Source organism: Lissotriton helveticus, chromosome 11, assembly GCF_964261635.1.
Source record: "Lissotriton helveticus chromosome 11, aLisHel1.1, whole genome shotgun sequence".
NCBI lineage: Eukaryota > Metazoa > Chordata > Amphibia > Caudata > Salamandridae > Lissotriton > Lissotriton helveticus.
In genome coordinates, this window is record NC_136072.1 from 1,127,686,857 (window position 1) to 1,127,700,292 (window position 13,436).

Sequence of the window (13,436 nt, forward strand, 5' to 3'; positions counted from 1 at the left end):
GGTTCTCAGGAAGTATAGCATCAGGACAGAATTAAACCAAACATGCCTGGAATGCCAGAAAAACTCAACCATCTCGTTCGGATGTTGGCCACGGCCCACTAGAGCTCTGGTCTGAATGCTCATGTTCCGGACTTTACCCCCTCCATTGTGGGTGGTGTACATACCTTGCCTCCACCCTGACCCCGGACAGCAAAGCAGAAGAGGGTGGAAGGCTTGGAGTTGCCCTCAATCTTGAAATCTGCAAACGCTGCTGCGTGGCCCTCAATTGGCTGCGAGACCTTCCTGTCCACAGAGTAGAGCTGCATAGCACCGACAACACGGTTTTGCTACAAGTTAGAGAATAAAAGGGAGCAAGTGATTATATTCAGATGGAAAGGACCCCAAAAAGAATCCACATTTCTCACAGTGAAAAAGATGTCCTACCGACACACACTCACAAATTTTAAACTAAGTCAAACACCCAACGCTATGCACCTACATAAACATTTACATGGTGTGATGCGAAGAATATGTTGTTTTAATAGAACAGAATATCACTCAAAATAGCGTGAGTCATTCTAACTAAAGTCTGCAGCCCCTCCACCAGGTCCAATAGTGGTCAATAACATGGGTGCCTTCAAGAAACAAGCATGTTGTAGCGATGCTCCCTCAATATCAGGACGATTACTGTTAGCAGAGACCTGCAAGATGTCCTCGGCACGTTAATGACAACCCCCAAACTTCCTTTTCTATAACATCTCAACACACGTTTCTTGACGATGATCACTGCGTGCTGTACCATCCACCGCCAAATATTCGGACCTTCAGTTATTGCCAATGCCTCTCTTGCCACTTTGCCTAAACCCGCCAATTAAATTTTTTCCAGAGACCCAAAGGAAGCTCAAAGGCCGTCTAAACCCGGGGCAGAAGGTTGCCTGATCTGGGAAAGGGCAGAAAGTGGCTAAATGGGTAAAGCACAGGTTCAAGGGCAGGATTTGCAACTGAAAAGAATAAGAGAGCCCTTGCAAACACACCCACATCCCGCCCCCATCACCACCACCACCACCTTCACCACCAGAGAGGACCATCTCAGGTGAAATCTACCTTTAAAGCGGCTGAATACTTCGGTCCTTACACCGAAGGAAGCTCCTGCAGATGCGCCAATCGGCCAACCTAATCATTTTGCACTACAGGTATGGGGTAGCGAACTGTCATTGCCCCTTACCTCCTGAACACTATTAAGGCTCAGAATAAAAGTCATGTGACCTGAGCCATAGAGCCCCCTTCCCGCCACGAATGGAGCGGGGCTGTCAGAGGAACCAAGGGCTGCAGAGAGCTACCCACACACGGCCTCACATTTTGAAGTTTTTGTGTGGACACCTGTGCATATATAGAGGACTGCACAAAACCCTGCCTTACTTGTGCGGAGATCCCGATCAGGAGTAGCCACTTCTGCTGCTCATCCGTGCGGTAGTTGATGATCTGGCAGCCGGCCAGGCTGGCGTGGCGGTCGAACATCTTTTGCGGCTGCGAGTCGCCCTCCATGCTCCAATGGTACACCGCCGTCTCCGTCACCAGAGCCACCGTGTTCACCGAGATCCACTTCCAGAAGATGACCTCCTCCGCCATGGTGTGCGCCTTCATCTTGCTCTTCATCTCGATGTTGAAGATCTGCAGGGTCTTACCCGCTGGCATTTGAGATGCAAGAAAAACCAACAAAAAAAAAGCATCACAGAACTCTGCAAGGTACAGCAGTCTATTGCCTTCGAGGCCTAGAGTTCTAGGTACCACTTGCGGGCAGTGCGACCACACTAGGCAGCTCTCGTATGATCCTGGGTGACAAGTGACAACTAACACACATTTACATACATCAATCCATACATTCAATTTCTACGAACATATGGACTGCAGAACGGGCGAGTCAACGCTTAACAAGGCTTTATAAAATGAGTGGTACAAAGGGTAAAGCTGATTTTCCAGTGAATAATGGGCAATTTTAACTTTTGCTTGAGACCAGCCTCCGAAAGATGGACAGAAATTACTGGCATGAAGAGAAAGTGATTCCTGCATGCTCATCTCTCTGGGTCTTTGTAACATGAGCTAAGCCCTCTCGGTTTAAGTTTTCTCAATACCACACTCAGGCGTGCCTCATGCCGGACTTAGTAAACAGTGTTCTCGGTCTGATCTCACTTCCACTCTTTGCACCTCCTGACGTGCAGCAGAAAATAAAATGATGTTTAGCGTCAAGGTAGGGTCAAGAGGCCAACCCTATGATGTCACTAGAGGTTAAAGGGTGTGCGTGGTCCCTTCTGCTACCCTGGCATCCATTACTGCTCCCTTATTCTGCATGTTACCCCTCTCCTTGCCTGCTCTTATAATCCCACCACACACACTATACCAAAAAAAGTGGTCTCCATACATTTTAGTAATAAGACCTACCTATGTTCAATGAAAATCATTGTGAGCTACTAATATTATTATGTTTGCAATAGTGACCACATCAGACAAGATTACATTAGTGACCGCCATGTCCCAGATTACCAGCAGTGATCCCTCAGTGCATCAGGGGGCTGCCAGCAGGAAGGTTAAAAAGGCTTTGTCAATTTGGAATGCTTATGCGTAGGAAATACATGCCAGCCACAGCTGCAGTGCCCCTGGCAAGGAAGTAATCATATTAGTATTAAGTCTCCACATACGATTTATCACTCAAAAATCACCCTGAAATATATTTTGGAAATTCAAGCCATTTTTCTCCAAACATCAGCTTATGAGTTCTGAAAATACACATTCTCGTCATGGATTACACGATGTTATCCTCATACGTGAATTTAACCAAACAAAAAGTTACAGGAGAGCTAAGCTACAGACAGGTAGCTGGAGACCAACTAGAGACTCACGAGCTACTCGTTGGAGAAGCCTGCACTATAATAACCCCAAGATCCCTCAGCCGCCTGCTTGTCTGCAGTGACCCCCTCTTCTCTGCTCCCCATGGGTTCTCCACCGCACCTGCACATAGCAGCCTTTGTCTGCTATGGACTCCAGCGGTCACCTCGGTGGCTCATTATGGGAGGTCCCTTCAGGCACTGCTGAATGCATGAGCCATCAGCACCCGAGATTGTGGGGGCTCCCATGATTCGTGGCCCGCGTGTGACGCGTCCTTGCACCCCTCCCTGCTCCAAGGTTGCCCTCTCTGAACTATCAACTGAGACACATGCAAGAGCCACCCGCAAGGAGGCCCGCCTTCCTTCCCACGCCCTGTGCCAGGCCACTGATAAGGCACGGGGAAGGGTGGGTCACGGGGCCGAGGTGTGCGACCCCCAGGACGTCCCCCGGAGGATCACACCAAGGCTGCATCACTGGCCTGAGGTGTGCGACCCCCAGGATGGACTCCTGGTGGAACACAACAAGGTTGCATCACTGGCCTGAGGTGTACGACCCCCAGGATGGACTCCTGGGGAATACACAAAGGCTGCATCACTGGCCAGAGGTGTGCGACCCCCGGGACGGCTCCATGGGGAATCACACCAAGGCTGCATCACTGGCCAGAGGTGTGCGCAGGCCCGGCTCCAGGAATTTTTATTTGGGTGGGCCAAGGGTGCATTTGGGTGGGCCACAGCGGGCTCAATTTGTCGCATATATGTCTAGGCAGGCCTGCTTCAGGGCCCTCCTTTATCTCTTCTTAGTCGTACAAGGCCCAGTAAAACTCACTCTTTTCCAAATCTCGTTTTAATGTTATCACTCTCAAAAAGTGTTTTTTCCATGTAATGTTCCTTTGATGGGAAGACGAGGTTTCTGAGGTGGGAGTATCAGGCAAGTGACATTTCTCGGGCTCCCTCTATGCGAGCCTTTAGGCAGAATCCCTCTTCATTACTACCTGCAGCTGACCACGGACTCCACAACGCACTCCCTTACAAGCTTGATTATCCACTACTCCTCTCCAGTGCACCTTATCTCACAGATGACCTTGGGCCCAAGCCCCATATCAGGTACCATCAAGCTCCACTTTCATTATTCCCGGTAAAAACATTCGTAAAATCACCTTCAAACTTAAAACATTGAATATAGCAGTAAATATAATTAGCACACACTTCAAGGTATGTGCCGCAGTAGTCCTTATGGCCCGACTGCTAATTAAATAAACAAAAACAGAAAGGCCATGACAGGGCCGGCTTCAGCGCTGATGTGCAAGTCTTTTTTGGTGCATTGCCAATAACCTCTTTCTCCATAAATACCTTTACTACCACATTCCAATAGTGCTCCTCATCCCTCCATGGTCCCCCTCATGACCTCCTCCTCAGACTCCCTCACTACCATCCTCCACCAACGCCCCTCATCTCTCCGTAGTCCCCCCTATTGAACTCCTCATCGGACTCTCTCACTACCACCCTCCATCAGTGCCCCTCATCTCTCCCTAGCTCGTCCCTTCCTTTACCCCATGATCTCTTCCATGGATTTCCCTCACTACCACCCTCCATCAGTGCCCTTCATCTCTCTGGAGCCCCTCCCTCTCATGACCTCCTCCTCAGACTTCCTCACTACCACCCTCCATCAGTGCCCGTCATCTCTCCCTAGCTCCTCCCTCCACCCCATGACCTCTTCCTTGAATTTCCCTCACTACCACCTTCCAACAGTGCCCCTCATCTTCCCACAGCCCCTCCCACTACCTCCTCTTCAGATTCCCTCACTGCCACCCTCCACCAGCGCCCCTCATCTTTACGTAGCCCCTCTCTCATATGCATTTCATTTGTTGTATAGCGATACTCATATCAGTGTAGTGGATGTCAGTACTTTACACCACACACACATTATACAGAGACAATCGATCATTAAAGTATGTAAATCAATCTACAGGGAATGTCACATAAACCAATGAGGATTACGAGGTGTATGAATCACATGTCATCCATACGGGTGGGCAGTATATTTTAAGAGGGTTTGGTCTGGGGAAACACAACCTTAGGATTTAAAGAGTATTCCATGGGGGTCAGATTTACTGATAAAAATGTATATATGTCCAAACATACTAATTTTACCAACATTAGAATAATGAAAGACTGGGGAAGTTCTAACTATATCACAAAACAAAAAAGCGAAGTCCTACCTATACCATTCATGTTTGTATGCAGCTCTTTGGGGACAGTTCATTGGTCACTGTCCTATGTTAGGATTGCAACTGCTGAACTGCAAGTAGCTCAAGGATCTCTGTGACAAAGGCAGTAACCAACTGAGCTATCCACATAAAATACAGTTCATCTGCATTTAAAAACTACCAACAGACAAACGATTGCTCTCCAGCAGGATCATTAATCACCAGCGTTATCTGGGCATTTTGTATTGTCTTATTGTTGTCCTGCATCAGCCATGATAATGATAAAAACAGTTTAAATGTAGCACACACGAAGTATGTGTCCTGCTGGGCCTGCGTAGATTTAAAAAAGAAAAAAAAATTACTAACACATTCTCTTACCTACACCAGTAGTCAAACTTTGTGTCACAGCCTGATGTGATAAGCCGCTGCAGGGGTGACTAGCAGGAGGAATAAACAAACTTCTTTTTTCCTGTGTTGCATAGAAAAAGAAATATAAACGCAGCTGGACAGTAGACTAAGGTTACCAAAGGTTACCCATGTCAAAGAAAGGATTTGTTGACTTTCGCCGTGCAGAGATGAAAGGGTGAAAAAATAAACAACGCCTTGTTAATATGTAAATGGTCTTTAATGCCCTGTGAAGTACTCTGGTGCGGCTGCGATCATCTCAAAAACTGTCTCAGCCGGGCGCATAGACACACAGACAGCCCTTTGAACACAATGCCGTTGCGCGCCTGCCTTCAAGCCCTCACTGCGAGGGCCAAGGCTTCTGCTTGGGTGGGCCAGGCTCATATTTGGGTGGGCCTGGCCCACCAGGCCCACCCGCTAGAACCGGGCCTGGGTGTGCGACCCCCAGGACGGCTCCATGGGGAATCACACCAAGGCTGCATCACTGGCCAGAGGTGTGCGACCCCCAGGACGGCTCCATGGGGAATCACACCAAGACTGCATCACTGGCCTGAGGTGTGCGACCCCCAGATGGACTCCTGGGGAATCATACCAAGGCTGCATCACTGGCCTGAGGTGTGCGACCCCCAGGATGGACTCCTGGTGGAACACAACAAGGTTGCATCACTGGCCTGAGGTGTACGACCCCCAGGATGGACTCCTGGTGGAACACAACAAGGTTGCATCACTGGCCTGAGGTGTACGACCCCCAGGATGGACTCCTGCGGAATACACAAAGGCTCCATGACAGGCCTGAGGTGTGCGACCCCCGGGACGGCCCCCTGGGGGATCACGCCATGGCTGTATAACTGGATTGAAGTTAGCGACCCTCAGGACAGCTCCCTGGGGGATACCACCAAGGCTGCATCATAGGCCTGAGGTGTGCGAGCCCCGGGACGGTACTATTGGGGACCACACCAAGGCTGCATCATAGGCCTGAGGTGTGCGAGCCCCGGGACGGTACTATTCGGGACCACACCAAGGCTGCATCACTGGCCTGAGGTGTGCGACCCACAGGACGGCCCCCTGGGGGAATCACACCAAGGCTGCATCACTGGCCTGATGTGTGCGACCAACAGGACGGCGCACTGGGAGCAAACATCATGGCAGACGAGTTTCTTACGAGGCTTCAGTAAGGAACAGACTTAAAAGCAAACCAGGGAGGCAGAGAGAGGAAAGGCAGAATGGGGAAAAGAGAGAGAAAATGAGGCAGAACGGGGAGAAAGAGAGGGAAAACGGGAAGTAGCGAGGGAAAACGGGAAGTAGCGAGGGAAAACGGGAAGCAGCGAGGGGAAACGGGAAGCAGCGAGGGGAAACGGGAAGCAGCGAGGGGAAACGGGAGGCAGCGAGGGGAAACGGGAGGCAGCGAGGGGAAACGGGAGGCAGCGAGGGGAAACGGGAGGCAGCGAGGGGAAACGGGAGGCAGCGAGGGGAAACGGGAGGCAGCGAGGGGAAACGGGAGGCAGCGAGGGGAAACGGGAGGCAGCGAGGGGAAACGGGAGGCAGCGAGGGGAAACGGGAGGCAGCGAGGGGAAACGGGAGGCAGCGAGGGGAAACCGGAGGCAGCGAGGGGAAACCGGAGGCAGCGAGGGGAAACCGGAGGCAGCGAGGGGAAACCGGAGGCAGCGAGGGGAAACCGGAGGCAGCGAGGGGAAACCGGAGGCAGCGAGGGGAAACCGGAGGCAGCGAGGGGAAACGGGAAGCAGCGAGGGGAAACGGGAAGCAGCGAGGGGAAACGGGAAGCAGCGAGGGGAAACGGGAAGCAGCGAGGGGAAACGGGAAGCAGCGAGGGGAAACGGGAAGCAGCAAGGGGAAACTGGAAGCAGCGAGGGGAAACGGGAAGCAGCGAGGGGAAACGGGAAGCAGCGAGGGGAAAGAGAAGGGTAGGCAGCGTGAGAGAAGGGGATACAGAAAGAAGAGGTGGAAAGAAAGCAAGAGAGAGAGGGGGAGAAAGACGGAGAGAAAAATATGACAGGCATCTAGATGGAGAGATCAGTGACAACAAGATACACCAGAGGAATTAGAAACAGCAAGACATAGACACAGAGGAAGTGGCAGAATAATGTGATAGAGAGAGAAGGCGAGAAACACTAACAAGTGACTGAGATGGAAACCGAGGAGTATATATCAAGGGAGACCTTGTCAGGGAGACAGCCACTTCCACACAAAGAGTAAGAGGAAATTAAAAGGGAGAAACACATCTCAAGGGAGGTGGACACTAAAAGAATCAGAGAGAAGGCAGAGAAGGCAGAGAAGGCGAGAGACACGAAAAGAGGGGGAGGGGGCAGTAAACACAGAGAATGATAGAGAGAGAGAAGGCAGTTCTAGACAGACACAGAGAGGGAGGGAGAGGGAGGGGGAGAGGGAGGGGGAGAGGGAGAGGGAGAGAGAGAGGGGGAGAGGGAGAGGGAGAGAGAGAGGGGGAGGGGAAGGGAGAAGGGAGAGGGGCAGGGGGAGGGACAGGGAGAGGGACAGGGAGAGGGACAGGGAGAGGGACAGGGAGAGGGACAGGGAGAGGGACAGGGAGAGGGACAGGGAGAGGGACAGGGAGAGGGACAGGGAGAGGGACAGGGAGAGGGACAGGGAGAGGGACAGGGAGAGGGACAGGGAGAGGGACAGGGAGAGGGACAGGGAGAGGGACAGGGAGAGGGACAGGGAGAGGGACAGGGAGAGGGACAGGGAGAGGGACAGGGAGAGGGACAGGGAGAGGGACAGGGACAGGGAGATAAAAACCTCTTGTGCTCCAAAAGACATCGCTCAAGGAACACTCGGGTCCTAAAACTCTGCATGGCATGGCGAAAGTGAGAATAGATGGACAGCATCACAAAGTTCCCCTCACCCCCATCAGCAGAGGTGGCAACATGCGACACGGAAGCCAGGCTGTGCTGGTTCACAAGCCGTGCTCGCTCCAAAGCAGGAAAAGTAACAGGAGCAAGCTCTTTGCACTAGTCCATAAGAACAACTGCGTTCTGCACCACCAGCTCCATGTAAGAAGGCAAAACACACAAGATGATGAATGGACTGTTGCACAATGGCAAAACATTCACCCCCAGTCACAGATCTGGGTTTAATCCATCATTATTTTGCTCACCAAGCCACTCCAGTTCAGACATGGCCATATACAAATCAGTCTTGATCCTGTGCCTCGTGAGAATAGTCCAGACCAAACTGCCAAGCCATGTCTTCCCTGGACCGGAATCAAGCATCCTAGGACCGGTTTCTGGCTATCAGCCGTCTTCAGTCAGGATAGCTGGACTCCAGTGGCATAGTGAGCACGGTGCCCACATCTGGGCATACCCTTCCCACATAGGGTGAACAGCAAAACACACAAGATGTAAGAAGGCAGCACGGCAACGATGCAAAACTTATTTACCACTAAAACAGTTGAGGGGGCGTGACTGTAGAGAATGAAATACTCAATTTTTAGGTCGAGCCTGGGCAGCGCATGCGCTGCTCTGCCAGGCATGCTGTATTCAGGTATGGACTTGAAGCTCCGCCCTTCTTTTCAATTGGCTCCAGTTACAGTCCTTTCTAAATCGTTGCTTTTCATTCATGAATAGGCTTAGTAGTCCCTCCTTGGTACCGCCTTGTCTGCATTTGTAATCTCCTAAGAGGATTGGAACTTTTATTTGCCTTGTTACACGGTCTGCTTTATCTAGTCTGTGAGCACTATTCTATTTTGTTTAATGATTTGCCCCTATTCCACCCACTACATGCTTTCCTACAAGCAGAACTTTGCCCGCTTTTATTTTATTTTAGTTATGCCGGTCCGCTTTAACTATAGCGGCTGTGTTTTTTCTTTATTTACTTTGGAAGCACAGTCCGCTTTAAGTATAGCAGCCTTGCTACCAAATATATAATATATATTTTTTGCAGTGAAAGCCCCCATACCATGCTTTTATTTTCATAGTGGGCGCGCCCCTTTCTTTAGATGCCGTTGCCATAAGGAGAACAGCGTTTAAAGAAAGGGGTACGGCTACTATGAAAGTGGTCTTGCATTTGCGACAGTTTGAGTTATTGGCATTGGAAATGACAAAGCCTTTTATATATGTGTTGGTTTTGAAAACACAAATAAAAGGCATTGTCATTTATAATGTTAATAGCTTAAACTCTAGCAAATGTGCGACCTATAGCATTGCTAATGCTGGTTAAAGTACATTTTATTATGGGTTTTTACTTAGGGAAGATGTTGCACCGGAGGGCAGATAAGCGAGTAGATCCGTTATTAACACCGGGCTGTTAACCAAGTCAGATATTCCTTGGGCACCGTTTCACTAGGAGTATTCGCTCCTCAGATCCCTTACGTGAACGACCCTCAATTTTTATTTTTTATTTTTTTGTGGTGTCCTTCACTTGCATCCACATTCTCCATGTAAGTTGACTCGCACACATTGTGCTTCTATCTGGCAGCTTGTTCTGCCTTCATCTTTCTAACTTGCCGCCATCAAGGAGCTCCGTTCTACATGAAATGAAAAAAGAAGAAAAAAAAATCTATTAATGTGATTCAGATCATGCCCATATTGGTGCTTGTGTTGGGAGGTGGTGTAGGTAGGCTATGGTTTGCACTGGTCAGCCGGGTTTGGGAGTTACAGTAGTCCTATATAAGATACATGTAAGTTATACTGGGACGAGAAGCAGGGCAGGTGTTTGACGACAAGGGGCCCATGTCCAAGGTGAGGTCCCCTTTACCTTGATCAAGAACCACAGACAGCAACACCCAATGTTAGCTTTAGGGTTGACCTTTCAAGAGTCGGTGGCTGGGGAAGACTAGTCTTGTGTGTTCCCTACTTGGTCTGCTGGTTTAGGCTTCTAAACTGGAGCCATGGTGCTGCTTCATGCAGGTGGAACTGGGTCAAATTGTGAAGTTTGTCTGCCAGGGAGTCCATAGATTTAGCTGCTCTCAGGTAGAGCTGTGTCCATGGCACAATGATTTCAATGCGCAAAATCTTCACTCTACGCCTCAAAGGCTCAGTGAAAGGACATGGCTAATAGTACACAAACCTAGGAGGACACTGCTGGCTACCTGGAGGGGATCTTGATCTCAAGTCGCCATCTGGGGATGTACCACCCCAGGTAACGTGTTCAGAACATGCAGGTTCAGATAAACTTACATGCAATGGATTTAACTGAAACGCAACACATTGCAAGTGGGCATTTTGACATACTGGCATGGAATTGGCCAAGGAGACATCTTTTTTCTGCCAAGACAACCTTCTGTCAGCTGGATATGTGCCCGAAGCCAGTGTTTTCCAAATTCAACACTTTCTCTTTAGTAGTTTTTAGCTTATACACATGTATTAGACTACAGAAAGTTATGGTTCAAATGCGTTGGCAAGAGTAGGTGATGGTGCTATTGACTGGGGGCGGGAGGGGGGTAGTCTGTCAGTATATTAAGTAAATGCTGCAGGAGCTCAAGGGGTGTGACAACTAATCATGCAATTATTTGGTCATTTGCTGGATGAGATTATTCGCTGGTCAGTCTAGTGTGAAATTTAGGGATTTGGGTAGCTCGGTGAAGGTAAAGTCAAGGTGACTTGAACTGGTGTGTTGCACTTGGAATGTGCTGATGTGGGTTTATTGGGAGGCGAGATTAGTGGAGTTGACTAGTTTTATGAATGCTTTCTTGAGGGTACTGATAGGAGTATAGAACTTGTTAGTACTGACAATAAATGTGAATGAGGCAAATTTGTCGTAGGTGTTTTCGTTGTAGCGGCGTGATCTATAAATAAGGCTGATGATGCTCTTAGGAACAGTGTGAGGCAGGCTAAAGGAATCTGAATGATGTGTGTGGTCAGATGGGCTCTATGTACAGCGACGTTTTGTGGATAATGGCAAGGTTACCGCTACAACCACATTAGTGGGTTTGTGTTTTGTAAAGACGTTACCGGCCATCTACGATGAGCTAATATAAGATGGGAGATGAGTTGGGTGTGCACAAGGAAGCATTTGGATGATGAAGGAAGCACATGGGCAGTAGACAGGAACGAGCTCTGCCAAGTCAGCTGTATGTCAGAAATTGGTACCGAAAATACGGAGCAGGAGACATCTATAGGATGTTTGTTCCACATTGTGTGAGATTTGCAGTGAGGAGTAAGAGGTTTTGTTGGCCAGACTAACTTGTACTCATCACCACAAATCACAGACAGCGTGACTAACACTTTTGAGTAAGGTCAAAGGTAGGAAAGCAAGAGAGGTTGTGGAAACACATAGAGACTTAGCCAGGAGGCGGGGTGTAGGGATTCTTCTTTTGTCCCACACTTAGCATGGCCAAATAGATAATGAACTTTGGAGTGTTTTAGCCCTTCTCAGTGACACCAGGCTGCAACACCTTGGGCAATCAGTTAAATGGTGTAGAGGGTTCCAACTGCACAAGACGTCGGGCACACCTGCCAACTCCAGGTGATAGTAAGCCAGAGTGGCATTTAGTTGGATTTAGGGCACTACTCTAACTCCAATCAGTAATCATTATTTCAGGGCTGTCTTGCACGTTGACGATTTTGACCACAAGGTATCAATGATGTAGATACTGCTGGGCCAATCCACATGATGGAGAATGCAGGGACTGTTGGGTGACAGTTCAGCAAGATTACTGGGAGCAAGCCCTGATGCATGGTTCACCCTCAGATGAGAATTAAGCATTTCTGAGATTGATGTCAAATTGAGTGAATGACCCTTCATCAAGATATTAACTATCATATCATGCATCCCACGGTCAATAACTGAAGCAACGTCTTCTGGTAATGAAACCACAAACCGCATCTAGATGACTTTCGGGCAGAAGGACACCTTCCATGCCTGTGTTATGTGGAGTCTATTGTGGGGTGGAGGAGGTACTGAGAGTGGACACTGCTGCTATCTTTTGGCATTTAGGGTCTGTTCAGGAGGGAATTAGATTAACTCTATTATAAAAAGGAGTCTACAAGCAAAGCATGTGGAAGCATTAATTTGAGCTTAAGTGATTGAACTATTGACAGAGGAGCTGCAGACGTATCTAGATTCCCTTGAATTATTGTGGCTCAGCGGGCACACAGAGAATATCTCACCTAACCTTACACAGTGGAAGACATAATTTGTGTCATAAGCAGCCTCCCTAACGATAAAGATCCTGGCTTGGATGGCCTGACCACTTCATTCTATAAAACTTACAGAGAACTATTGGCCCCACACTTACTGGAAGCATACCAGGAATCACTCAAAACGGGCTGTGTTCCCACTACAATGCGTGAGGCAGTAATTCTGACATTTGGTAAAACCCGGAAAGGACCCAACCTGCTGCGATTCCTACCGCCCCTTATCCCTTATCAACGTGGACAATAAGATCTACGCTAAATTAATAGCCCAGTGACTTCAGCCGTTGCTCCCTTTGATAGAGAGACCGGACCCATCTGGTTTTATACCGGGCAGATCGACGGCCCACTATCTGAGAACCTTTTTTGCTCTACTTCATTACCTACATCCCGAGACCCCTGCAGTAGCGGTGTTGCTTAACGCAACTAAAGTCGTCAATTCACTCGAATGGCCTTATTTATTCACCATATTAGGCAGACCGGGCCTGACTCCCCTGCATTTATAGCACAGATCAGACTCTTATACGCAAGCCCTAATGCAAGGCTGCGTGTGAACGGGCTTTTATCAGAAAGGTTCCCTATTACCAGGGGCATGAGGCAAGGAGTTTCTCTCTTCCCACAACTTTTTGCCATAGCCATTGAGCCACTGGGGGCCCGGATCCGGCAACATCATGCTAATAGAGGAGTGGGGTTAACAACCAGAGGTCTATTAATATTGCCTCACGCTGACGATATCACGCTTTCTATCAGCAACCCGTGGAGAACACTTCTCCCATACTACGCGAAAAAAACAAATTTGGCGGATTATCCGGGATCCAGATCAACTGGTCCAAATCTACGATGTTCCCCCTGACAGA

At 49.1% G+C, this 13,436-nt stretch overlaps 1 protein-coding gene across 2 annotated transcripts in view; it reads right to left on the reverse strand.

The window, feature by feature from the left end:
- CLTCL1 (clathrin heavy chain like 1) overlaps positions 1 to 13,436 on the reverse strand; it is a 330,795-nt gene that overhangs the window by 196,499 nt on the left and 120,860 nt on the right. For both annotated transcript variants that reach the window (XM_078667862.1, XM_078667861.1), the window contains exons 3-4: positions 1,399 to 1,667; positions 165 to 326 (exon numbers count right to left, since the gene is read on the reverse strand). In XM_078667862.1, coding sequence (XP_078523988.1) covers positions 165 to 326; positions 1,399 to 1,667 — 431 coding nt within the window. The remainder of the gene's footprint in view (positions 1 to 164; positions 327 to 1,398; positions 1,668 to 13,436) is intronic.